This window comes from Malaya genurostris, chromosome 2 (assembly GCF_030247185.1).
Source record: "Malaya genurostris strain Urasoe2022 chromosome 2, Malgen_1.1, whole genome shotgun sequence".
NCBI classification, from domain to species: Eukaryota; Metazoa; Arthropoda; class Insecta; order Diptera; family Culicidae; genus Malaya; species Malaya genurostris.
In genome coordinates, this window is record NC_080571.1 from 143,370,146 (window position 1) to 143,395,347 (window position 25,202).

Consider the following 25,202-nt stretch of genomic DNA (forward strand, 5'->3'; position numbering starts at 1 on the left):
TCTATTATTATTAAGGGAATGAGAATAAAAAAAATCTAAATTAGCAAAAGTAAGATTTTTTTAGTTGTCTCAAAAATAACTATCTAAAATTCGAAAATCAACTATTTTTTTCGCCAAAATGCTGATTTCGGTCTTTCCGTGCAGTAAATCCCTGGTTAATCCGTTGGCCGTCATATAGCCATCTTCTACATGTTGTCGGGTATAGCATAAGGTTCGTCACCAATGCCCGAGCTAAAATACGCACCTAGATACCTCGTCCGAAATCATTGTTGGCCGCACACTAACCATCAATGAGCTTACCAAGTCTGACACATACCTCATCCGGTTGATGCAGAATGGTGAATTCATCGCAGAAATCAACCAGTTGAATAAAGATAAGTCGGTATCAAAACTCTCCCAAATTCTTAGATGCAGAGAGAGTATTGAGCGAGGAAACTATACTTCTTACACTTCCTCTTCGCACAGTTACCCTATCTAAATTTCGCAAAGTTATAATATCAAGCAAAGTACTCGGCTTTAATTCCAACAAACCGTCAGTTCATACGACTTACAGTTAAGCATTTCCAGCTCAAATTACTACACGGCGGCAGGCGTCTGCTATTAACAGCAATTCGAGAAGAGCTCTGGCCTCTGGCCTTGCAGGGGCTAAAAACGATCCTACCGATCTTACGATGTTTAAAGACTGTTCTCAGCAGGACGAAATCGCAATCATTTGCACCGAAGAAGGCATAGCCTGGCATTTAACTCCCTCGAAGACATCATACTTTGGTGGCATTTGAGAAGCAGCCGTTAACCCTCCGTCTGACAGATATTTTACCTTCGGTCTGACTGATGGGTCTGACCAGACCCCTATTCATTTACGTGTATTTTTACGCATTTCGGTGTAAACTAGAAGTGTATTCAGGTTCATTTCTATAGAAACCAGGTATATTTCGTTTCTCACATTTCTTACTTATCATGGCATATGATTTCCTGAAATCTTGTGAAAGTAAAGATGGGAAATGGGAATAATAAACCCAATAATGTTTTTGAGCGTTTTTTTTAATTTTACTTTTATCACATTTCTTACTTATCATGGCATATGATTTCCTGAAATCTTGTGAAAGTAAAGATGGGAAATGGGAATAATAAACCCAATAATGTTTTTGAGCGTTTTTTAAATTTTATTTTATTGAAACGTATATTGAATTAAAAAAAAAGAGATTTTTCAGGTAATATGATCTGCATATTTTTGTGAGTTTGTCGTTGTAGTATTTATGCAAACAAAACATGTGTATTGAACCTTTGAATGCTGTTGGCGAAATGGAGATGAACTATTTAAAGTAATAAAAATGAGTTTTTCGGTGAATTTTTTCCGCTTCATGTATACATATCTTGCAGTCTCTCTTGTACATAAGTGTTTCGGCACCGATGCTTGTACGATTAGCTACAACAATCAATGGAATGTTGATTGGTTTACCAAAAAAAGTTTCAATAGACGAACGATCAACAAAATGTTTGATTATATGAACATTATTCATTCGGTTTCTAATATTCTGCAAAACTAGAGTTCAGGACAAAGAATGGAGAAAGAAAATTGCGTCTTGCATTATTTTTATTGCATCGTCGAGTTCTTTGCAAATACAATAGGCCGCCAGTGCCATCACATCCAAATTCTCCTATCAACAAAATTAATTTTGAAAAATAGGCGAATAATTGCCAAACACTATCTAGAATTCTAAAGCTAATTTTAAGAATTAATTTATCAGCGTTTGAGCGTTTAGTAGAATAATTTCAATATAGTAAAATTTCTATTTTTGTAAAGAATTAAATGGTGTTAAAAATTTTATCCTAGTAATTTTCGGAAGTAAGAACCTTCAGTTACTAATATATCAAGTGCGTTTAAGAAGTATTTCTAATAATTTTTTAAAACTAAAGTTTTTTTTGCGAGCTTCCGCTTCCGTTAGTAAACAGAGATTGCTGGCCACGACAAGCGGTGATTTGTTTGCTATGTTTGATGTCTGTTGTTAAGAAACGTTGAATAATGGCTCGTGACCGTGTATTTTATAAAAACTGGACTTCATCACTCATTAATTTATATGAAAAAGTATCAATGCCAACAATCCAACAAATAGGCGCGTAAATAATATGTTCACTGATGAACCTAGCAGCCAATACTAACAGAACACTCACAAAAGAGCAATTTCAGAAATGCTTAGCAGATCATCAGACTCGACCTTCTTCGATTTGGATGAAACTTTGCACATGGCTTCAGTATGGCAAACCATAAGTTTTTAACCGATGGAGAGGTCGATCCGACTCACGACTGATTTTTAAAAAGGGCGTATGTATTTTAGCATTTCACAAAAATTGCCTTTTTCAAATCGTTGTAACTCGGAAACCTTTAATTGTATAAAAATGGCGCTCAGGAAAAAGTTGTAGGGAATCGATTGACCACTCTAAAAAAAATATACACTGAAAAAAAATAATCCGAAAAAGTTAAATAAAACAAGAATCAGGGTTTCAATTTTTTTGATAATTTTTGTTTTGAAGCTGTTATTAAAACCTACAGATTGATGGCTATCTCATCCGTGCCTTTTGAAAAATAAAAAAAAGTTACAGCTAAAACAGTTTACAGATATTTTCGAAATTTCAAGTTCTCGTTGAAAGATAATCATTTAAACAGTAGAACTAACGTAACTACGTCAAAACGAATAAACACATGTAGAATCAAAGAGGTGTGCTAGTTTACTACCTACTGTTTACAACCAACGTACGTACCGGCGGATTGGTTACCTAAATTCTACCTGCTACACATATAAATAGCTAAGCATCGTAGAAAATATATCAGTTTATAACAAATCTCTTTCGAAACAGATACAATTTTTTAATTCATTTTCATACCGCAATCTTAACTGTAACATTGCCAACAATGAACTTTCAAAGTTAGAATTCGATCAGGCGCGAAATGTGTCGACAAGTTAAGCCCGTACCCGAGTGAGTTGCGCTGCGGTACGCTCCGCGCGTGCGGGTCGTGATTGAAAACTTCACTGCTCCGAAAGTATTAATCTTTCCACTCTGAAACTTTGCCAAGATTGAGTTAAGCCCCAGAGGCTTATTTTTTCAACTAAAAAAAAATTAGGCCCAAGTTTGAATTTTTTATTTGTTTATTAATTTTTAACTTTCTTCATTAAATAAACTATAAAGGTTATTTTATGGAATCGCTTATTTGAAAGCTAAAGAAAAGACGCACATTTGATGTCTTGGACGAATTTTTGTATCTTTATTAGATTTTACAGTATAGGCTGTTGAAATTGAGTATTGAGTATTGAATGGCGAACAAGTTAACTTGTGCGTCTTTAGTGCTGAGTGAAATTGTGATAAATTTTGTGTGAAATAGGTAGCCTTTCGTGAAAATTTTTAACTAAGCAAGTGACTAATTGTGTTTTAAACAGATAAGTAGAAAGTGTTTTGTAAATACTTCTATGTTGTGCAGTAAATTGTGTCAATAATCGCCGCGCGACGAACGCTCAATCAAAGCGGCGTCGTACCGTGGTATATTCAATGCATTGTCTATTGTTTTTGCATGGTTCACTTTGCTTTAATTTCTCCCCCAGCTGTGTGTAGGGCCGGTTTGGTTTGTGCATGAATGATGGGTGAATGTGTGAAGTGTAAAGAAAAAAGGCGGGTGGGTAATGTCAGAGACATAACTGGATGTCGTGAATACGAAAACAACTGACATGTTCCTTAACACTTCCGAATATCAATTAGTTGATCAATTGTATGAATTATGCAAGCATTCCCCTTTGCACATTTTTCGCAAAAACAAAGAAGGCTTCACTTTTTGTTGAGAGGCTTGTTTCTACCTGATTTCGTTTGTAGCTTTTTCACTAATGGGCGGTCCTAACGGCTATAAAAATAGCCGCATTCAGAATTTTAATATTGATTATTTCATTTCAGATTTGCATAATTTATTGAAACAAACTATCAATATGCTGAAGGGACTGGTTTCTAGCATTAAGAAAGGTCAAATTGCGTAATTCTCTACGACATTAAACTCTGGAACATTTTTCGCAAAAACAAAGAAAGCTTCACTTGATCTCGTTTACTGTGAGTTTCACACAGCGAAATGTGCACAAATCTAACCAAACTGTTCTAGATTTGCAGTAAACTGAGGATATTTCCCTACGATTTGCGAACAACAAATCCTAATAGTTCTTTAGAAAACTTTTAGAGCCATTAGAACGGCTGATTTTGTGCAATGCTCTCCACCGTTGTTTTTTCACCAATGCTAATGACTGGCAGCTGTGACGTAATCGCTCTTGTTGAAAGCGAAACTAATTGTGCAGACGACACAAAACACATCTGCTCGCAGTGACGATACAATCCAAACTAATTCAAGTTTTGTTGAGAGGCTTGTTTCTACCTGTTTTCGTTTGTAGCCTTTTCACTAATGGGCGGTCCTAACGGCTATAAAAATAGCCGCATACAGAATTTTAATGTCGATTATATCATTTCGGATTTGCATAATTTATTCAAGAAACTATCAATATGCTGTACAGATTCGTTTCCAGCATTCAGAAGAGTCAAATTGCGTAATTCTCTACGACATTAAACTCTGGAACATTTTTCGCGAAAAAAGGCTTCACTTGATCTCGATTACTGTGAATTTCACACAGCGAAATGTGCACAAATCTAACCAAACTGTTCTAGATTTGCACTAAACGGAGGATATTTCCTTTCGATTTGCGAACAACGAATCCTAATAGTTCTTTAGAAAACTTTTAGAGCCATTAGAACGGCTGATTTTGTGCAATGCTCTCCACCGTTGTTTTTTTCCCAATGCTAATGACTGGCAGCTGTGACGTAATCGCTCTTGTCGAAAGCGAAACTAGCTGTGCAGACGACACAAAACACATCTGCTCGCAGTGGCGATAGAATCCAAACTGATTGAATTTTTGTTAAGAGATTGCCTTTTATGTGATTTCGTTTGTAGCTTTTGCACTAATGGGCGGTCCTAACGGTTATAAAAATATCCGCATTCAGAATTTTAATGATGATTATTTCATTTCGGATTTGCATAATTTATTGAAAGAAACTATCAATATGCTGAAGGGACTCTTTTCTAGCATTCAGGTAGGTCAAATTGCGTAATTCTCTACGACATTAAACTCTGGAACATTTTTCGCAAAAACAAAGAAGGCTTTACTTGATCTCGATTACTGTGAATTTCACACAGCGAAAAGTGCACAAATCTAAGCAAACTGTTCTTGATTTGCAGTAAACTGAGGATATTTCTCTACGATTTGCGAACAACAAATCCTAATAGTTCTTTAGAAAACTTTTAGAGCCATTAGAACGGCTGATTTTGTGCAATGCTCTCCACCGTTGTTTTTTCCCAATGCTAATGACTGGCAGCTGTGACGTAATCGCTCTTGTCGAAAGCGAAACTAGCTGTGCAGACGACACAAAACACATCTGCTCGCAGTGGCGATAGAATCCAAACTGATTGAATTTTTGCATAAATTTTTTGTCGTGAATACGACTTACTTTACTATGGGGTGCCTTTTCAAAATTTACCCTCTGAGAGAGTGATAAGTTTTTAATCGTGAATATCTATTCTTGTTTCTAACGAATCAACATAATTTTTGCTACATGCCATAGGAAATATGATCACAATTTTATGATAAAATTTTCAGTTGTGTGACATAATCTCAAATAATTCAAAATTAAACTTTTCTGAAATGTTTGGCATAAACGAGTATCAAAGAGGATAATTCATAAGGCGCGTTTGCCTTTCTCGTATTTTTAAAGTTCATAGCTCAGTGTTCTGTGAAAGGATTTATATAATCTAACTACCAATAGAATCGAAATTTTTCAACTTAAGCGTGTAAAGAAAAAGCATTGAAGTATTTCAATAGTACACTATTGAAAAACCTGTCTCATTTGACCCATGTCAGCACCAGCTAATCAGAACGCGTTCTGAGGAAGAGAATAAAATATCTACTGCTGTACAACAAATCGTTCGAGAAAATGTTCCGAACAGTGTTTAAAATCGTAGTGAGTTCCACAATTTGGTCCTTCTGAAAGGCAGGAATGAATCCCGTACAGCATCCGGATAGTTTCTTTCAGTGAAATGCAAATCCGAAATGAGATATTGAAATTAAAATTCTATATGCTGCTATTTTTATAGCCGTTAGAACCGCCCATTTGTGAACAAGCTACAAACGAAATCAGGTAAAAACAAGCCTCTCAACAAAAATTGAATCAGTTTGGATTCTATCGTCAATGCGAGCAGATGTATTTTGTGTTGTTTGTAAAGCTAGTTTCACTTCCGACAAGAGCGATTACGTCACAGCTGCCAGTCATTTTCATTGGCGAAAAAGCATCGGTGGAGAGCATTACACAAAATCAGCCGTTCTAATGGCTCTAAAATTTTTTCAAAAAACTATTAGGATTTGTTGTTCGCAAATCGAAAGGAAATGTACTCAGTGTAGTGCAAATCTAGAACAGTTTGGTTAGATTTGTGCACTTTTCGCTGTGTGAAATTCACAGTAATCTAGATCAAGTGATGCCTTCTTTGTTTTTGCGAAAAATGTGGAAAAGGGGAATGCTTGCATAATTCATACAATTGATCAACTAATTGATATTCGGAAGTGTTAAGGAACATGTCAGTTGTTCTCGGATTCACGACATCCAGTTATGTCTTTGACATTACCCACCCGTCTTTTTTTTCATAAATATCTGTTTATTAATCTTATTTTTGTGTATTTCATCAACATTTTACAGTACAAGTGTTTTGACCCTTTGGCTTTTCATCTTTGTTGTTCATACGTTTCGTTATTAATAATAGGTGTTTTAGTTACTCTTGTTTTACATACTAATGTTTAATCATAATATTTAGTTTTAATTATTTATAAAATGTCTACCTACTTATAACTATCCCTAACCTAATACGTACAAATTTTGAATTATTTGTATTTCAGAGATTGAGCACCTCTCTTCAAATTTCGTGCAGTATTGTTCGAATTTTTGTTCTAGTATATCCAGTGAGGCCATCTCATGTACTTCACTAGTCCTTGTCCAAGGGGGTAGATTTAGAATCATCTTTAAGATCTTACTTTGAATGCGCTGAAGCCTAAGTTTGTGTGTTCGTGCACAGCCTCGCCAAACAGTGACTGCGTATTCAATTGCGGGGTAGATGATTTGTTTATAGACAGCCATCTGATTCTTCAGGCATAGTTTAGATATTCTACAAATCAGCGGATACAGAGACCTAATGAGTATGCTGCATTTTTGAACGATTTTGTCAACATGTGACCTGAATATCAGATGTCTGTCAAAGGTGAGTCCTAGATAGATAACTTCATCGGACCATTGAATGACCTCATCACCGAATCGTATTCTGCATTCGTCTGATGGAACAAGTTTTGGAGATCTTGAATGTGGAAACAATATGACCTGAGTTTTTGCTGCATTGATCACAATTTTCCAGCTTGTAAAATATTCCGTTAAAGCGTCCAGACCTGTCTGTAGTTTATTCTTCAGAGCATTAATGACACGACCTTTGTAAAGAATGGCAGTATCATCAGCAAATTGTGACAGAACACCACCACCTGGAAGAGGTGGGATGTCTGATGTGAAAATGTTGTATAGAATGGGACCTAGGATACTTCCCTGGGGTACTATTCCTGCTGGTATAGTAAATCTTTCTGAAAGTGCATTATTCAGAGAAACCTGGAAAGCGCTATCTGCAAGATAATTTTTGATAATTTTAATAAGATACATGGGAAAATTATACCGATGCAGTTTAAACACCATACCATCGTGCCACACATTATCGAATGCCTTTTCAATATCCAATATTGCCATGGCAGTCGTTTTGGATACTGATTTGTTTTGCTGGATGGCGTTGTTAACCCTTGTGAATTGGTGGATGGTGGATCTTCCTTTCCGGAACCCAAACTGTTCTTCCAGAAATATATCCTGTTCATCTGCGAAAGCAAGAATTCGCCTTTGTATTGACTTTTCAAACAGCTTGGATAGGGCAGAGAGTAAGCTGATGGGCCGATAGCTCTTGGAAAAGGAAGGATCTTTCCCCGGTTTCAAAACTGGGATAAGTTTAGCTAACTTCCACTTTGAAGGGAAGTAACCAAGCTCCCAGCACCTGTTAAAAATTTTAGCTAAGAAGACAAATTAACGAATACTCAAATGTTTCAGCTCAATGTTGAATGTGTTGTCGAAACCAGGGGCCTTCATATTTTTGGATTTTTTCACAATAGCCAACGGCTCTTTCATGTGGACTAACAATGTTGAGTCCTAAATTGTGAGAACACACAAACTGCTGGCCTAGAGCATTTGCCTTCTCTACTGGTGTGATTAAAGGTATTCCTTCAGCTGGGTCCTGGGGTGACATCAGAGGAGGAATAGGCTTCGGTTTTTTCTTAAGCACCTTCGTTAAGGACCAGAGGGCTTTGAATGTGGGAGAATTTCTCGAAGCTTTTGCTGGAAGTTCCTGTTGCGTAGCTCAGATATCCTTTCCTGGATTATCCTAGTTAAGTTGTTATAAGTAGTCTTCCTATCTAGGATGCCAGTTCGTTGATACTGCCTCCGGTAGATATTCCGAAGTCGGATGAGTTTCTTGGTGACACTATCGATTTGAAGAGAGGAACTCGGCATATGTTGTACTGGAACTGTCCTATCACGAGCGACTGTGATTGAATGCTGGAAAGAAGATAGGGCTGCATCGATTTCCATCGGGGAATCAAGTGGCAAATCGATATTTATAAGTTGGTCGGCGATATGTTGAAATTGGACCCAATCGGTGCGATAATAGTTCCTCCGAGATTGAATAGGCACTGTTTCTGGTGAAGATCCCAACGTCAATATTACTGGAAAGTGGTCAGAAGAGAGCTCGTAGAAGACAACCGGAGAGCTGTCTATGGCGATGTTGCTGATGAATATATCCAAAATGGAATGAACTCCCGATCTGGAAAGTCGCGTTGATTGATCCGAAGCGAAGATGTTGTATTGTCCAGCTTCGTAATCTTCGGCAAGTACGAATCCGTTTCGATTCTGTCTTCCGTTTCCCCACAGCTCATGCCGTGCGTTCAGGTCCCCAGCAATGATGAATTTGTTCTGTCGTCGAGTGAGCATAGCCAGATCTCGCTTCAATGATGCACACGTACCATCTCGAAGATTGGTTTGTTTGGGGCAGTACGCTGCAATGATGATGATGGGTCCCATCGTCGTTGTAATCTCAATTCCGATGGCTTCTATGAGTTGCAATTTAAAGGCTGACAGAAGCCTGTGCTGAATGGATCGTTTAATGGCAATGGCAACTCCCCCTCCTCTGGTAGTTGCCCTGTCGAGCCTGTGAATCCTGTAATTGGAAATAAAAATAGAAATTTCAGGTTTAAGATGAGTTTCAGTTAAAATAGCAATATCGGCATTCTTCTCTTGAAGAAAGTCGGACAATTCAGCAGTTTTGCTCCTGAGTGAGCAAGCATTCCAATTTACTATAACCAACTCATTATATTGCATATTCGATGATGAATTTGCCTAAGGCGTTGATTTGATCTAACCGCGTTCTGCAGTTTCGTAGTTTTGTTGTCATTGTTTCAAAAATGACGATCAGTTGTTCAGCAGAGAATAAATCACCAGAGTCATCCTTTGCTTGTGGTTGATTATTGCTCCATCCAGGAGGGATTTTTGAGGAAGGTTCTTTTTGTGATCCAGCGGCTGAATCTTTTGGATTGCTGCGAGGAAGTGGCGGCAAATTCGGTATATCCCTCTTCGATGGGAGCCGTGGGAAATTAACTTCATCCTTCTGTGGAACATTCTTGCGCGTTGATTGTTTACGGGACGCCTGTTGTCGAATTTTTGTGAACTCAGCACGTTTGGGACACGATTTGCTAGTAGATGGATGGTCGCCATCACAGTTCACACATTTTACAGCGATGTCATCTAGTGTGGCAATTCCTCGCTCCATGGCCGTAGTTGAAACAGTTCGTGCACTGTGTGACATCCCGATGTACCGGTTTATACTTTTGCCATTCGATGATTATGTGAAATAACGATTTAATCGTTTTCAGTTGACTCATGGTGATGGAGCCCTTCTCCAGATGAATCAGGTACAGTTGATCTCTAAACTTTTTGTCCGTATTATGTCGCTTCATTTTAAACACCATCAAAGGCTTTAGTCCAGCCTCCGACAGTGCCTGCTTTAGTTCGGCTTCCATCATGTCGGGTAGTCCTCGAAGTACAACCTTCATAGGTTTGTTGGCGGCTATATCGTGTGTGAAGTATTCCGCTTTTGTCTGCTTCAGATAGCATTCCACTCCTTTGTAGTGGTTCAAAGCCGGAACAGTTATTTTGTAGCCTTCAGTACATAAACGGATTGTTGCCTGTAGTCCTTTGCTGATCAGTGTGTTGAAAACCGAGCGTAGAGTTGGTGGGAAGCCCTTCAGGTAGAAAGGCGGCATTTTTTCCTTCTTCTGCATTTCCTCTTCGACATCTACTGGCAGATCAGCATATTGGTTTTTACTCAGCAAACGGTTGTTTACCTGTACATCACTTGGCTTTAGACGCTTAGCATCCTTTGGATCCTTCTCGAATCTATGGCGGTTTTTACCCATAGCTTGGGTAGGTAGACAACTGCGAATAAAAAATAAAACAAAATCGAAATTAGTCGTAGTAGGTTATTCGTCTATCCACATCGAGTGTTAGATGACGAATGATTGATTGAATTTTTGTTAGGAGATTTCCTTTTATGTGATATCGTTTGTAGCTTATTCACTAATGGGCGGTCCTAACGGCTATAAAAATAGCCGCATACAGAATTATAATGTCGATTATTTCATTTCGGATTTGCATAATTCATTGATAGAAACTATCAATATGTTGTAGGGATTCGTTTCTAGCATTCACAAGGACCAAATTGAGGAACTTACTGCGATAATCACCACTTTTCGGAACATTTTTCCCGGACGATTTGTTGTACAGCAGCAGATATTTTGTTCTCTTCCTTAGAACGCGTTCTGATTGGCTGGTGTTGACATGGATCAAATGAGGCAGGTTTTTCAATAGTGTACTATTGAAATACTTCAATGCTTTTGCTATACACGATTAAATTGAAATATTTCGATTCTATTGGTAGTTAGATTATATAAATCCTTTCACAGATCACTGAGCTATGAGCTTTAAAAATACGAGAAAGGAAAACGCGCCTTATGAATTATCCTCTTTGATACTCGTTTATACCAAACATTTCAGAAAAGTTTAATTTTGAATTATTTGAGACTATGTCACAAAACTGAAAATTTTATCATAAAATTGTGATCATATTTCCGATGGCATGTCGCAAGAATTATGTTGATTCATTAAATACAACAATAGATATTCACGATCACAAACTTATCACTCTCTCAGAGGGTAAATTTTGAAAAGGCACCCCATAGTAAAGTAAGTCGTATCCACGACAAAATAACCATATCAGATATTCGAATAACATGTTCAGTTTGCGAGAATGGCTTTCACCAGCTCTGTACTGGGCTTACGAGAGCCATGGTTGGTTGAATTTCAGATACGCCAGAAGGTGCCGCGATGTCTAATATGATGACAAAGGATGATGTTCTTTCACTCATTAGTAATATGAAGAGAGAGATGGAGAAATTCAAATCCATCACTGATTCGTTTGCTGCTGTGCGGGAGAGCATCGAGGCACATATTAATATCGCGATAGAGAGTGGAATCTAGAGACTGATCAGATCGTCCAATGATGCTCTGGAGAGTAAAATGGCCTGTTCAGAAAACAGTGTGGCCAAAAAGTTGGAAGATTTGAAAAGTTTCGTGATTGTGAATAATCAGCGCAATGATAATGAATAAGTCGTAATGAAGAAAAAGAAAATTGTTGCAGATAGAAAGACTCATTCGGAATCAGATGGAAATCCCAGACGCAAAAGAAAAATTATGTCTAATACTGATGATGAACCACGTGATAAAAATGTTGATAATGATAGTATTGACGAAGTTTTTGATAAGAATAATAAAAACCTGTTGTAATCCACCTAGTGGTGTAATGATGCCTTTCTCATGTACATATAAAATTGTGGTTCTATTCAAAATTACTCTCTTCGATTTTTAAAGAAACCAGGAGATTGTTTGTGTATAAAATACAGAATAAAACAGTGCTTTGATTGCGTAAGTCATCCTTAAGAAAACGAAGTGGGTTCACTATTATATGCACTTCCGGCACCAAAAACCGAGAACCGGTATAATCAAAGTCGGTTCGTACGGCCACCAACTAACATGACACAAACTCAACTAGTACGCACTCTGATTTACGATTTAAATGTTTGTTGCATCCGAAAATATTTTAAGTTACGGTGTACAATATTGAACACACTTTACCCTATAACTCCGGAACTGGAAGTCGGATCCGGATAAATTTCAGGAATTCCGTATGGGACCGGAAGACCTTTGATTTAAATCTAAGTTTGTGGAAATCGGTCAAACCATCGCTGAGAAAAGTGAGTGAGATCCATTTTGGTATATATGACCACTATTTCCGGTACTTCCGGAACCGGATACCGGGAACCAGGATAGCCGGAATTGGTTTGTTTAGTTGTCTAATGATAATGACTATCGATTTGTGTAGTTTTGAGACCAGTTTAGGAAATTTTTACGTTGTTTGTTTCGCCGGTTTAAGTGACGGTGTACAATATTGAACACACTTTACCTTATAACTCCGGAACCGGAAGTCGGATCCGGATGAAATTCAGGAAATCCGTATGGGACCACGAGTTCTTTCATTTCAATCTAAGAAGAGGATATTCAGTCAGTTAAAGATAACATTGAAAGCAATTTAGGTACTGAATACAATGCTGTTATACCAAAGCTCGGGGAAAAAAACTGAAAATAGTGTGGATGAGTGACCGATATTCCTCTGATGTATTTAATGACCTATTGAAAAGTCAAAATCAGGAAACTTCGATTGAAGATGTAAAAGTTGTTGCTGACTTTTAGAATCCCCGCTACAAATATAACAAATATAATGTTATAATTGAGGTTGATAAGAATACTTATTCCAGCTTGATGGCAACCAGCAAGGTTTGCGTTGGCTGGGATAGGTGTTTGGTTTTCGAGTCGTTCAACGTTCAACGCTGTTTCAAGTGTGGTGAGTTTGATCACAACAGCACCGAGTGTTCCAACAATGAAAATTGTTCCAAATGCAATGCAGCTCATAGAACATCTGAATGTACTTCAACCTTTTTTTAATGCGTTAATTGTTTAATAATGAACACGAAACGTAAAATGAATTTAGACATTCTCCATCCAGCATTCAGCAAGCAGTGTCCTGTATATCTGAGATTGCTTGAAACGAAAAAGAACAACATTATGTCAATGGAATTGCAACTAATGGATGAGAGGCTTTCAGATATTTTGTATTTGAACACAGACGGTTTGTCTTCTAATTTGTCGCATTGCGTCATCTTATAGAGGATAGACATCCTTCATTAGTTTTGCTCTCAGAAACACATATTGATTCTGACGCTTTCGATCAGTTCGGTGTTCCGGGTTACACTGTTGCTTTTTGTTTGTCCCATTCCAGGCACACGGGTGGAGTTGCAATTTACGCCAGAGAATCAATTAAATTCAGCATTCAATCAAACGAAGCAGTTGGAAATAATTGGTTCTTGGGTATATCAGTTGAAAGAGGCATGCAGATGGGAAATTATGGAGTTGTTTACCTCACTCCAAGTTCAAGCGACCGCCAGTTTTTGGAAATTCTAGAAAACTTTTGGGAGAATTTCGTTGATTTTGGTAAACTAAATATTAATACTGGAGATTTTAATATTGATTGGCTCAGTGATCAAGGTTCGAATCAATTGAAATAGTTAGCAGAATTCTTCAATTTGAAGCAAACTGTGAATGAATTTACAAGAATTTCGAGATACAGTAAAACATTGATAGATCACGTGTATTCCAATTTCGACGGTGTTTATTCAAATGTGGAATCCGCTTGCAAGATTTGAGATCATGAAACAATTGAATTTTCCGTAACGAGTAGCTCTAGAAATGAAGAAAATACGGTGAAAATTAGGTGTTAGAAAAACTATTCAAAGCAAACCCAATCTCGACTTGTCAAGAAGATCAAGAAGCTTGGGTTGTACACAGTTGACTGGAAATTTGGATCACAGTGATAAATTTTTACTGACATATTGAAAAAGTGTACTAATGAATTAGTAACTGAAGAGTATGTTAGTTTAAACAGCTCGAGTAGTTGGTACTCAATAGATCTCTTACGGTTAAAACGGGAGAGGAATAAACAGTACAAGAGATTCTGTAGAACTAAAAATGATAGTCACTGGAGTAGATATACACAAGCACAAAATATTTATTCACGGGCCCGAAGAAGACTAGATATGAATACATACAGAGGAGAATCGATCAAAGTCAACAAAACAGCAGAGAGTTATGGAAAATTCTCAAACAGTTAATCAAGCCGACATATAGTGCATCGAAAACCATAACTTTTAACGGTATAGAAGAGCACACAGAACCAATTATATCCGAAAAGTTTAACATTTATTTCATAAATAGTGTTCAACAGATCATTCAAAGTATTGAATTGGTAGGTGAACCTGTTGAAATAACACAGCCGATGAATAACTAAAGCTTGCTTCATTTAGAATTGGAACAAACTTTTGCTCATATTGTGGCGCTCCTGGTGGACGGATTTGGAAGCTCTTGGCGCCCACGTATCGGGAATTTTGTCAGCTTCACGTATGATTTTTGACATTCCGAAAATCGACTGTACTTTGTAAACAATCAACATGGAAGCCGAAAGAAGGAAAAAAATTGTGCACAGTTATTTGGAAAATCCATTGTGGTCTGCATCTAGGCTAGCTAAACAGCTGAAATTGCCCAGAAATACCGTATGGCGCGTTATCAAACGGTATAAGAAAACATTGACGACGATTCGGAAGCCTCAAGCCGATCGTCGGAGTCGAACTAACGACCGGAAATTGCGTGGTAAGATTTTGAAGACGATTAAGAGGAATCCTAATCTGTCGGACCGTGATTTGGCCAGAAAATTCGGTGCTGCCCATAGTACCGTGAGGAGAACTCGACTCCGGGAAGGAATCAAGTCGTATCGAGCTAGCAAACAGCCAAATCGGACCATGAAACAGAATAGTGTGGTCAAAATTCGTGCTCGGAAACTATATGACCAGGTGCTGACCAAGTTCAACGGGTGTCTTCTGATGGACGATGAAACCTGTGTCAAGGCTGACTTCGGTCAAATCCCAGGTCAAAAATTTTACTTGGCAACGGCTCGGGGGGATGTTCCAGCCAAATTTAAATTTGTTTTTGCCGACAAATTTGCAAGAAAATTTATGATTTGACCGGACATTTGCAGCTGCGGCAAAAAAACGAAAGTTTTCGTTACAAATAAGACAATGACATCGGAACTATACCAAAAAGAGTGTCTCCAAAAACGAATTTTGCCGTTCATTCGATCCCACGACTATCCTGTAATGTTTTGGACAGATTTGGCAAGCTGTCATTACAGCAAAGCCGTTTAAGAATGGTATGCAGAGAAAGTGGTTCAGTTTGTTCCGAAATTCCTTAACCCACTCAACTGCCCCAGTTCCGCCCTATTGAGAAATAATGGGCAATCATGAAGAGGAGACTCAAGGCAAAGGGAAACGTTGTCAAAGACATCAATCAGATGACGACCTGGTGGAATAAGATAGCTAAAACGATGGACGAAGAAGGTGTGCGCCGCCTACTGAGCCGTGTTACAGGAAAAATTCGAGAATTCCTTCAAAACCGTGACGAATAATTTTATCCGTATTTTTTCTTAAAACTATGAAGAAAACGTTACATTTGTATAAAAAAAGATCTTGAATACAATAATAAATAACTGAAATACAGGCAATTGTCTTTGTTCCAATTCTATTTGAAGCAAGGTTTATTGTAGACTGAATTTCAACCAATCACTTTTGAACAATTGAAAAATATTTGTTTTAATTTGGGAAAATCGACTGGTATTGACAATGTAAATTCAAAATTGATACAGGATTGCTTTCATGTTATCGGACACGATCTACAGGATTTGGTAAACTAATCGAAATTCTGGAACTTGTTGTTAAAGATTCTGGAACTTGTTGTTAAAGATTAGCTGATTAACTATTTGAACTCTATTTGGAAAGTGAACAGGACTGGCCGAAGAGCCTTAGTATTCAGTGTGTTAAGTTTGCTCTTGACCTTTATCACAAAGTTTGATAAATAAATTAAGGAATAGATTCGGGAAACAAATTGGGATCGACAGTTGTTGGAATTGGGCTTTGCTCTGCTCATCCGAAGTCTCGTTACTCCATCGTAGCTGATGTTTGTAGCGATGCACAGGTCCAGCGGGAAGGGTCAGGTGAATTACTGTCTGATACTGGTAAAGATATCGGGTTCGATTCTTGATGTGATCAAGGATCTTCCCGGGTCCGAAATATTTGAATGTTATTTTGTGGTCAGACGTTCTTTTGAAGAAGAATCTATACCTGCTAGATTAATCAGATCGTTTTTTTTTTGTTTACTGGTTAAAATATGTGCAAAAATATTATCATTTAAATAACTCGTTCTGTTCACGCCTTTGTAGGGGTATGAGGTGGGACCATCATCATCATCTTAGAAAAAAGGCTCTTTTTTTGCAAACGCGATATTTCAAAAAATCATATCTCGGAAATTCCACGTACCACATTGAAATAAAATAATACTTTTCGAATATTTTTGAGTTCGTCACCGAAAAAAAAGTTAGATGAAAAAAAAATTGGGTGGTTGATTTTGCGTGGAATGCCCCATATTTACAATGTGAACTTAAATGGAAGTTAGAATAAAGAAATACAACAAAAGCATTTTGAAAAATCATAAACATATATTACACCATATGTCTTTTTGTACAAAATGTATGTGGTCCAGCCAGATACCATTAGTCAGGGTAATGTTTCAAACTAGACGTTTTTCGTCCTTCTCGAGGGCACTATCTATATTGCAAATTGCATAGATCGATAGCCAATAAAATTTTAGGAAGCTACCTGAAACCTCAAGTCGATAGATGAACTATAAATATGTAAAATTGATGGTAAAAAACGAAAAAGGTCTGGCTGGACCCATCTGTCAGACGGAGGGTAAAAGTTGTCAAAAAAACATTTATTCTGTCAACTAGGTTCGAGTCGTCTATCTTTTGAGGATATGTGCACCATTCTCACCCAAATCGAAATAATAATTCTCGACTGTTGCTTCCAATGGCAGAAGACCCCAACGATTTAGCTGCCCTAACACCTTGGCACTTCATGATTGGATCTCATTTGGTGTTCTCGCTCTGTTCGTCATCATCAGTCCAGTCAGTTTTAAATAAACCTACCTTAAAATCAGACCGCTTTTTGTCTTCTATCAAGATTGAAGTGTATCGCAATGCAGTAGTGAAGTAGTCTTGCAATAGCCAGTGAATAAAATGACTCGAACGTTGAAATAGTGTAGCTTTAATTGGTAAGTGTCCGCCAAAGTCGGTTACATTACCATTATATCTTCAAAACCAAAAGTGGCAGCCTTTTGATCTATGAACCTGATAAATGGCTCAATAGTAGCTTTCAAAGGACCCTAAGCTTTTTAAAATCGGTTCAGCTATCTCTGAGAACATTGAGTGGTTAGAAAAGTAATGCGTTTTGTGGGTTAAGGCACTTATACCAACATATCTCTAGAACCGAAAGTGACTACCTATTGTTCATCCTTCGAATCTGATCAACAATAGCTTTCAAACGGGCCTTAGCTTAATAATTGGTTCAGCCATCACTAAGAAAATTGAGCCGTAAAAATGTCATTGAAAAGTGCACATACATACTCCCACATGTCCACACAAAGGCATTTTCCGATCTCGTAGAGCTGAGTCGAATGGTAACATCATGGGTCTGCAAGGTTCCGTCCGACAGTCGATCTTTCTTGTAATTATCAATAAAGTACATGATACCTGGCCTTCTGGGTCTTGGTTCGAAAGTAAGACCGAAACGAACTCAACGGGGGTTCGTAAAATGAGGAAGTTCGTAAAAAAAGTTTACGTTATTTTGGATTTGGTTCTTAAAAAAAGTTAACGTTATTTGAAATTTACTTCTAAATTTTAAACAGTTTTGGGTAATGAATGTGGAAATAGCGCATCATATGGCTATTTTCGGAACGGATGTGAAGAGTGAGTGCAAAAAATGATATTTAGGCTCGTTTCAAAATCCAAAATGGCGGCTTTCGCATTATTGATATTGCTTAAAACCCCTAACAATATGGGTATCTTCGAAACGGGATTGATGAGTAGATGTCGGAAAACGATGTTTGAGATGTGTCTGAATTCCAAGATGGCGGATTCCGGTTTTTTGATATTCCTCAAAAATTGATGTTTGAAGTGGTTGTGCATTCCAAGATGGCGACTTCCGGTTTATTGATATTCTCTGAAAACCCTCACAATATGGGTATTTTTGGAACGGAATTGATAAACAGATGTCGGAAAACGATATTTGAAGTGGTTCTGAAATCCAAAATAGTGATTTCCGGTTTATTAGTATTCCTAGACGATTTTGCCGTATTCTTTGAACTTGGTATTCCTTGAAAACATTATACCGGAAGTCATAGAATGTTGAAACGAGCTCAAACATCGTTTATTAGTATTAACCTATTCCGGAAATCCTTTCCTTTAATGGCATCTGTTTATTATATATTTTCCAAAAATACTCATATTGTGAATTTTTTCAAGAAATATTGATAAACCGGAAGTCACCATCTTGTATTTCAGAACCACCTAAAACATAGTTTTCCGACATCTACTCATCAATCCCGTACCGAAGATATTGTAAGGGGTTTTAAGGAATATCAAGAAACCGGAAGTTGCATCTTGAATTTCAGAACCATCTCAAACATCGTTTTTCGACATCTATTTATCAATTCCGTTCCAAAAATACCCATATTGTAAGGGTTTTCAGAGAATATCAATAAACCGGAAGTCGCCATCGTGGAATGCACAACCACTTCAAACATCGATTTTTTGAGGAATATCAAAAAAACGGAAGTCGATATCTTGGAATTCAGGCACATCTCAAACATCGTTTTCCGACATCTACTAATCAATCTCGTTCCGAAAGTACCCATATTGTAAGAGTTTTCAAGGAATCTCAAGAAACCGGAAGTCGCCATATTGAATTTCAGAACTACCTCAAACATCGTTTTCCGACATCTACTCATCAATCCCGTTCCGAAGATACCCATATTGTTAGGGGTTTTAAGCAATATCAAGGTTTTCAAGAAATATTGACAAACCGGAAGTCACCATCTTGAATTTCAGAACCACCTAAAACATCGTTTTTCGACATCTTCTCATCAATCCCGTTCCGAAAATATCCATATTGTAAAGGTTTTCAAGGAATATCAAGAAACCGGAAGTCACCAGCTTGGACTTCCAAAATACCTCAAACATCACTTTCCGGAGTCTACTCTTTAAACCCGTTCTAAAAATATCCATATTGTAGCAGTTTCCATTGAATATAAATGAGTCGGAGATCGCTTTCGATGTATGCCAAAACATCTTTTTACGAAGTAGGTTCGTAAAATAAGTTTAGGTTATTTGGGATTTGGTTCGTAAAAAAGATTACGTTATTTGGGATTTGGATCGTAAAAAGAGTTACGTAAAAAGAGGTAACGTATAAAAAGTGTTCGTAAACGGAGTTTGGGGTAACTCGATTCAGGAATGAAAAATCAGTAACATCTACATTGTTCTATAGCTATAACAAATAACACACTCACGCACCTTAGTATATCCAAAATGGCTAAGTATTTCAAGCCAAACATCCGCTTGGTGATAAAATGGGGGAACAGTTCTGAGAAACGATACATGGATATTTTTGTCCGAAAATGCTGCATCTCGCGAAGATATGCCTGATATGGGATGAATAAAAATTATTGATACGATTTACAGTGTAAATCATACAGTATAACAGAACAAACCGATGATTGGTATTTGGTAGAACCCGTTTGTATAACTTACTGCAGCTGGCGATAAATCTCCAGTTGGCTCATGGGAAACAACGACGGCGTAAACCTAAGAAAAGAATAACAGCATTAGTAAAGGTACAGCCTGTTGTAACTCCGTTATCAATCAGGACCCATCAAGGTGGTAACAATCTTTTTTTTAATAACTATTTATTGGAATATGAGTTATAATTAAATTATTAAGATTTAAATTGGGTGTTCAGCCACAAGTGGTGACTTTTCAGCCCTATTATATATATGATTTGGTTATTACCATGAGGACATTATTTGCTTCCGCAATTCTGAGATTTTTGTGTAGGGAAAATTCTAAACCTACTTGTATTGTGTAATGGGGAAAAGGAACTTATATACTAACTTACTAACTAATACAGAGAGCGAATCGATTCAATTGAAGATTGCATCGATTTTTGTCGGAATTTGCTTATAATATTATGTGACATTACATCTAATGGTTCTATGTTTGTGAGTCTGTGTATCAGGAATCAGAACAAATTGGCTCAAATGGCACGTTCCCCTTGATATTTGGAGATTTGTGCCTTGCCATCAATTTGTTTTTAGCATCATTTTCCCGATATATAAGAGGGAAGGATTGAAAGGAAATGGTAAGGGTTGGACTAGGAGGATGGGAAAAATTGACGACACAAAAACACATAAAAGCAGAAGTAAATTCTGCACCCCTAAGGGATGCTGAACAATCTGCTGAGGATCACATTTAGTGGAAGCAGAAGGAAATTCTGAACCTCTACGAGGTCCCGAACAGTCTGCTGTTAATAAAACCTCCAACCCCCGAGAGGATTTAGAGATCTTACAAAAGCGACACCATTCTGCACTCCCGGAAGAATGCAGAACGACTCGCAGTATGTACGAGCAGAAGTAAATTCGGTACCCCCCAGAGGATGCCAAACAATCTGCCAAACCCTATTTAAGGTGAATACAGAAGGGATTCATTCACTCCAGGAAGAACGATGAACCCTTCTGACTATAGCTCCTTACCACATTGGGTGAGAAACGAGAGAATATCCTTCAATTTTAGCTCCGCATACACAGACTCAACCATGTATGGAGAACCAAAAACCCGGATACGTAGCTGCGTCAATGCGGGACAGTTACATATCAGATGATATGAAGTACCATAATCGCATTCACACAAATCACACGAATAATACTCAGCACGTTGAATAGTAGCCATGTGATAATTGAGTTTGCAATGTCCAGTCAGAGCTCTGACCAGAACACTTCAATGATACTTGGAGAAATGCAGTAGACACTTTGACATTTTCAGATCTAAATCTGGTAGAAATGCTTTTGTCTGAGCGCAAGTTTGCAAGCTGCGCCAGTAGCTGGCATGTTTGGATGCAGCCCAAGAACGTATCTTGTGCTTTATCCAACTAGTTGAAAGTGGTAAAGCTGGTTCAGGACCAACGAAATCATTCGTTGCACCAGCTCTAGCCAACTCATCAGCCCATTCATTTCCAGTAATACCAGAATGGCCGGGTACCCATAAGAAGTAAACAGCATTTGAAATGCTGAGGTCTTCAATTTGAGTTCGACATGCGATCACTAGATTCGACCGTGAGTCATTCGAACTGAGTGCTTTTAAGGCTGCCTGACTGTCGGAACAAAAATAAATACGTTTACCACAGATCCTCTGCTGAAGTGCCGATTGTACTCCACACAGAATTGCGTAGACTTCTGCTTGGAACACAGTACAGTATTTACCAAGTGAATGAGACTGCTCCAGCCTATTTCACGACAGTAGATACCAGCACCAGCACGACCATTCAACAGAGAACCGTCCGTAAAACAAACTATGTGTTCATCAAGTTGTCGTTCCAGACAACCAGACAATCATTCCTAACGAAGAGGATAGCTCACATTGAATGTTTTAAAAGGAAAACTGCATGTGAGAGTTAGGTCACTAGGAGCGAGTAAATACTCATCCCACGGAACCATTTGAGACCACAAGCGAGTGTGACTGGTAGCATAATCTAATGGGTTACTGTTCCAAAGCCCTGTAACCCTAAGACGGTATGCACAAGATAATGCTTCTTGTTTTAGGAACACATGCGGTGGTTCAATGCACAGTAGCGCCTCTAGAGCAGCAGTAGGAGTTGTCGTGAATGCTCCTGTCATCGCCGTTAGGACCATCCTTTGGAGATGATTTAGCTTTGACTGAACTGTCGCGACTTCTCCTTTCTGCAACCATACAAGACATCCATATGCTAAAATTGGTCTAACGATAGTTGTGTAGATCCAATGAATATATCTGGGTTTGAGTCCCCATGATTTTCCAAAAGCTCGTCTGCATTGGCCGAAAGCCATGCAAGCTCTTTTAATCCTGAAATCAATGTGAGCAGACCAATTTAGTTTCGAGTCAAGAATAACCCCGACGTATTTAACTTGATCGACCACAGTGACCCCTGAACCAAAGAACTGCAACGGACGAGCTCCTGTAATTATCCTACGATGAGTGAAAAGCACCATTGATGTTTTGCCCGGATTTACAGATAATCCAAACCTGACAACACCATTGTTCAAAAGATCGCAGGGCTTGCTGCATTAAATCAAAGAGAGTGTTAATGCTTATACCGGTCATCAATATATGATAATCGTCGGCAAAACCATAAGTCGGAAATCCAAGGTTATTAAGTTTCCTTAACAAACTATCAGCGACTAGGTTCCATAAAAGTGGGGATAGTACACCACCTTGAGGACACCCACAGACACTCAGCTTTCTAATATCTGGCCCGCCGAAGCGATGATCAAAGAAGTTGATTGCTAAGCATTGCGTGGTTCCAGTATGGGAAAAACCCAAGATATTCCGTTCACGACTGCAATGTTTAACCTCCTGCAGCCATTCAGCCATCGGCACGGAAATACACCTTGACTTAGGAGTTCCTATTTTTGTGGCCTTTTACGACATGGAATAGGAAACCAGTGGATCAATTCTTGGTAAAAAATAATTCCGCCGGATGCCACACGGCTTACCTGTTTGGTGGACTTATACCACCGGTACAGGTGGACCGTAGCGTTATTCTTAGCAGTTGGGAAACCGCTACCGACACTACACGGCTATCTAGGCTGCTCAGAGAGGGAAGTTAACATTGATGGTTAACTTTCATGGATGGCCGAGCAGCCGGATTTTTGTGTAGGGAAAATTCTAAACCTACTTGTATTGTGTAATGGGGAAAAGGAACTTATATACTAACTTACTAACTAATACAGAGAGCGAATCGATTCAATTGAAGATTGCATCGATTTTTGTCGGAATTTGCTTATAATATTATGTGACATTACATCTAATGGTTCTATGTTTGTGAGTCTGTGTAACTCATTTGTACTAAACCAGGGAGGACGCTTCAAAATCATTTTCGGAATTTTATTCTGAATCCTTTGAAATTGGTACTGCATAAAGCATGGCTGGTTTGAAAATTTGTTTATAAATTAACAACTTGTTTTTTAGACAAAGCTTAGAATTTCTGTTAATAAGAGGATAAAAACATTTAATATATTTATTACACTTTGCCTGGATTCCTTCAATGTGATTCTTGAAAGTGAGTTTTTTGTCATACGTTAAACATGAGTATTTAGCTTGATCAGACCATGTCAATTCCAAGCCATTCAATTTGAGAATGTCATTATTGTTTGGTTTAAGAAAAGAAGCTCTTGGCTTGTGAGGAAAGATAATTAATTGCGTTTTTGCTGCATTTGGTTTAATTTTCCATTTTGACAGATAACCACTGAAAATATTTAAACTTCTTTGTAGGCGACTGCAGATCACTCTTAGATTTCTACCTGTGGTTAACAGACTTGTGTCGTCACAGAATAGCGATTTCTGACAACCACCGGATAGATTTGGAAGATCAGAAGTGAAAATATTATACAAGATTGGAGCTACACTCGAACCCTGCGGAACACCGGCTCGTACGGGTAGCAATTCAGATTTACAATTCTGATAGCTAACCTGAAGAGTACGATCAATTAAATAATTTTGAATCATTTTGATCAAATAAATAAGAAACTGGATATCAGACATTTTTGCTATTGAACCTTTGTGCCAAACACTGTCGAATGCTTTTTCTATGTCTAGAAGAGCAACTCCAGTTGATAACCCAGAAGATTGATTTGCTTTTATCATGTTCGTAACTCTTACAAGTTGATGAGTAGTTGAACGTTCATGACGAAATCCAAACTGCTCTGGTAAAAAAAATTGAATTCTCATTTATATGAGACATCATTCTCAAGAAGATATTTTTTTCAGAAAGTTTACTGATAGAAGAAAGTAAGCTAATTGGACGATAACTTGATGTTTTTGCTGGGTTTTTATCAGGTTTGAGGATAGGAATTACTTTAGCGTTTTTCCATCTTTTTGGGAAGTAAGCTAATGAAAAACACTTGTTGAAAATTTTAACCAGGAGTCTCAAGGCAACATCGGGAAAATTTTTAATAAGAATATTAAAAATTCCATCATTACCAGGAGCCTTCATGCTTTTCAGTTTCCTAATAATTGATTTAATGTCATCAAAATTCGTCTCAATAATGTCATCTTGTGATAACACTTGGGTTGAAATATGATCATACTTAAGTGAGACTTCATTTTCAATAAGGCTCACAACGTTCAAATTAAAATGGTGTACACTCTCGAACTGCTGAGCAAGTTCGTTTTGAGCTTTTTCGCCATTTTGTAAGAAGTATTTGATTTCCTTCCTTGAAAGCAGGAATTGGTTTCTGAGGTTTCTTAAGAACCTTAGAAAGTTTCCAGCAAGGTTTATAATATGGTTTAGTTTGTTCAACTTCATTAGCGAAATTTTCATTACGCAAAAGAGTAAATCTATGTTTAATTTCTTTTTGTGAATCCTTAACTATGTTTTTAATAGCAGGATCACGAGAACGTTGATATTGTCGTCGACGAACATTCTTCAACCGAATGAGCAGCTGAAGATTGTCATCGATGATAGGAGAATTTAATTTAGTTTGAGCTTTAGGAACTGAAAGATTTCTAGCTTCGATAATGTGATGATTCAAATTATCAATTGCTGTGTCGATGTCCGCAGAATTTTCTAAAATAGTTTCATGATCCACATGATTTTCAATGTGAGATCTGTATTCCAACCAATTGATGATAGTTGAATATAGAA

General features: G+C 37.7%; 1 protein-coding gene across 5 annotated transcripts in view; it reads right to left on the minus strand.

Annotated features, from left to right (window-relative positions):
- Positions 1 to 25,202, minus strand: part of LOC131429963 (glutamate [NMDA] receptor subunit 1) — a 641,009-nt gene that overhangs the window by 342,076 nt on the left and 273,731 nt on the right. For all 5 annotated transcript variants that reach the window (XM_058594515.1, XM_058594513.1, XM_058594512.1 and 2 more), the window contains 2 exons: positions 20,020 to 20,113; positions 19,823 to 19,950 (listed from right to left, as the gene is read on the minus strand). In XM_058594515.1, coding sequence (XP_058450498.1) covers positions 19,823 to 19,950; positions 20,020 to 20,113 — 222 coding nt within the window. The remainder of the gene's footprint in view (positions 1 to 19,822; positions 19,951 to 20,019; positions 20,114 to 25,202) is intronic.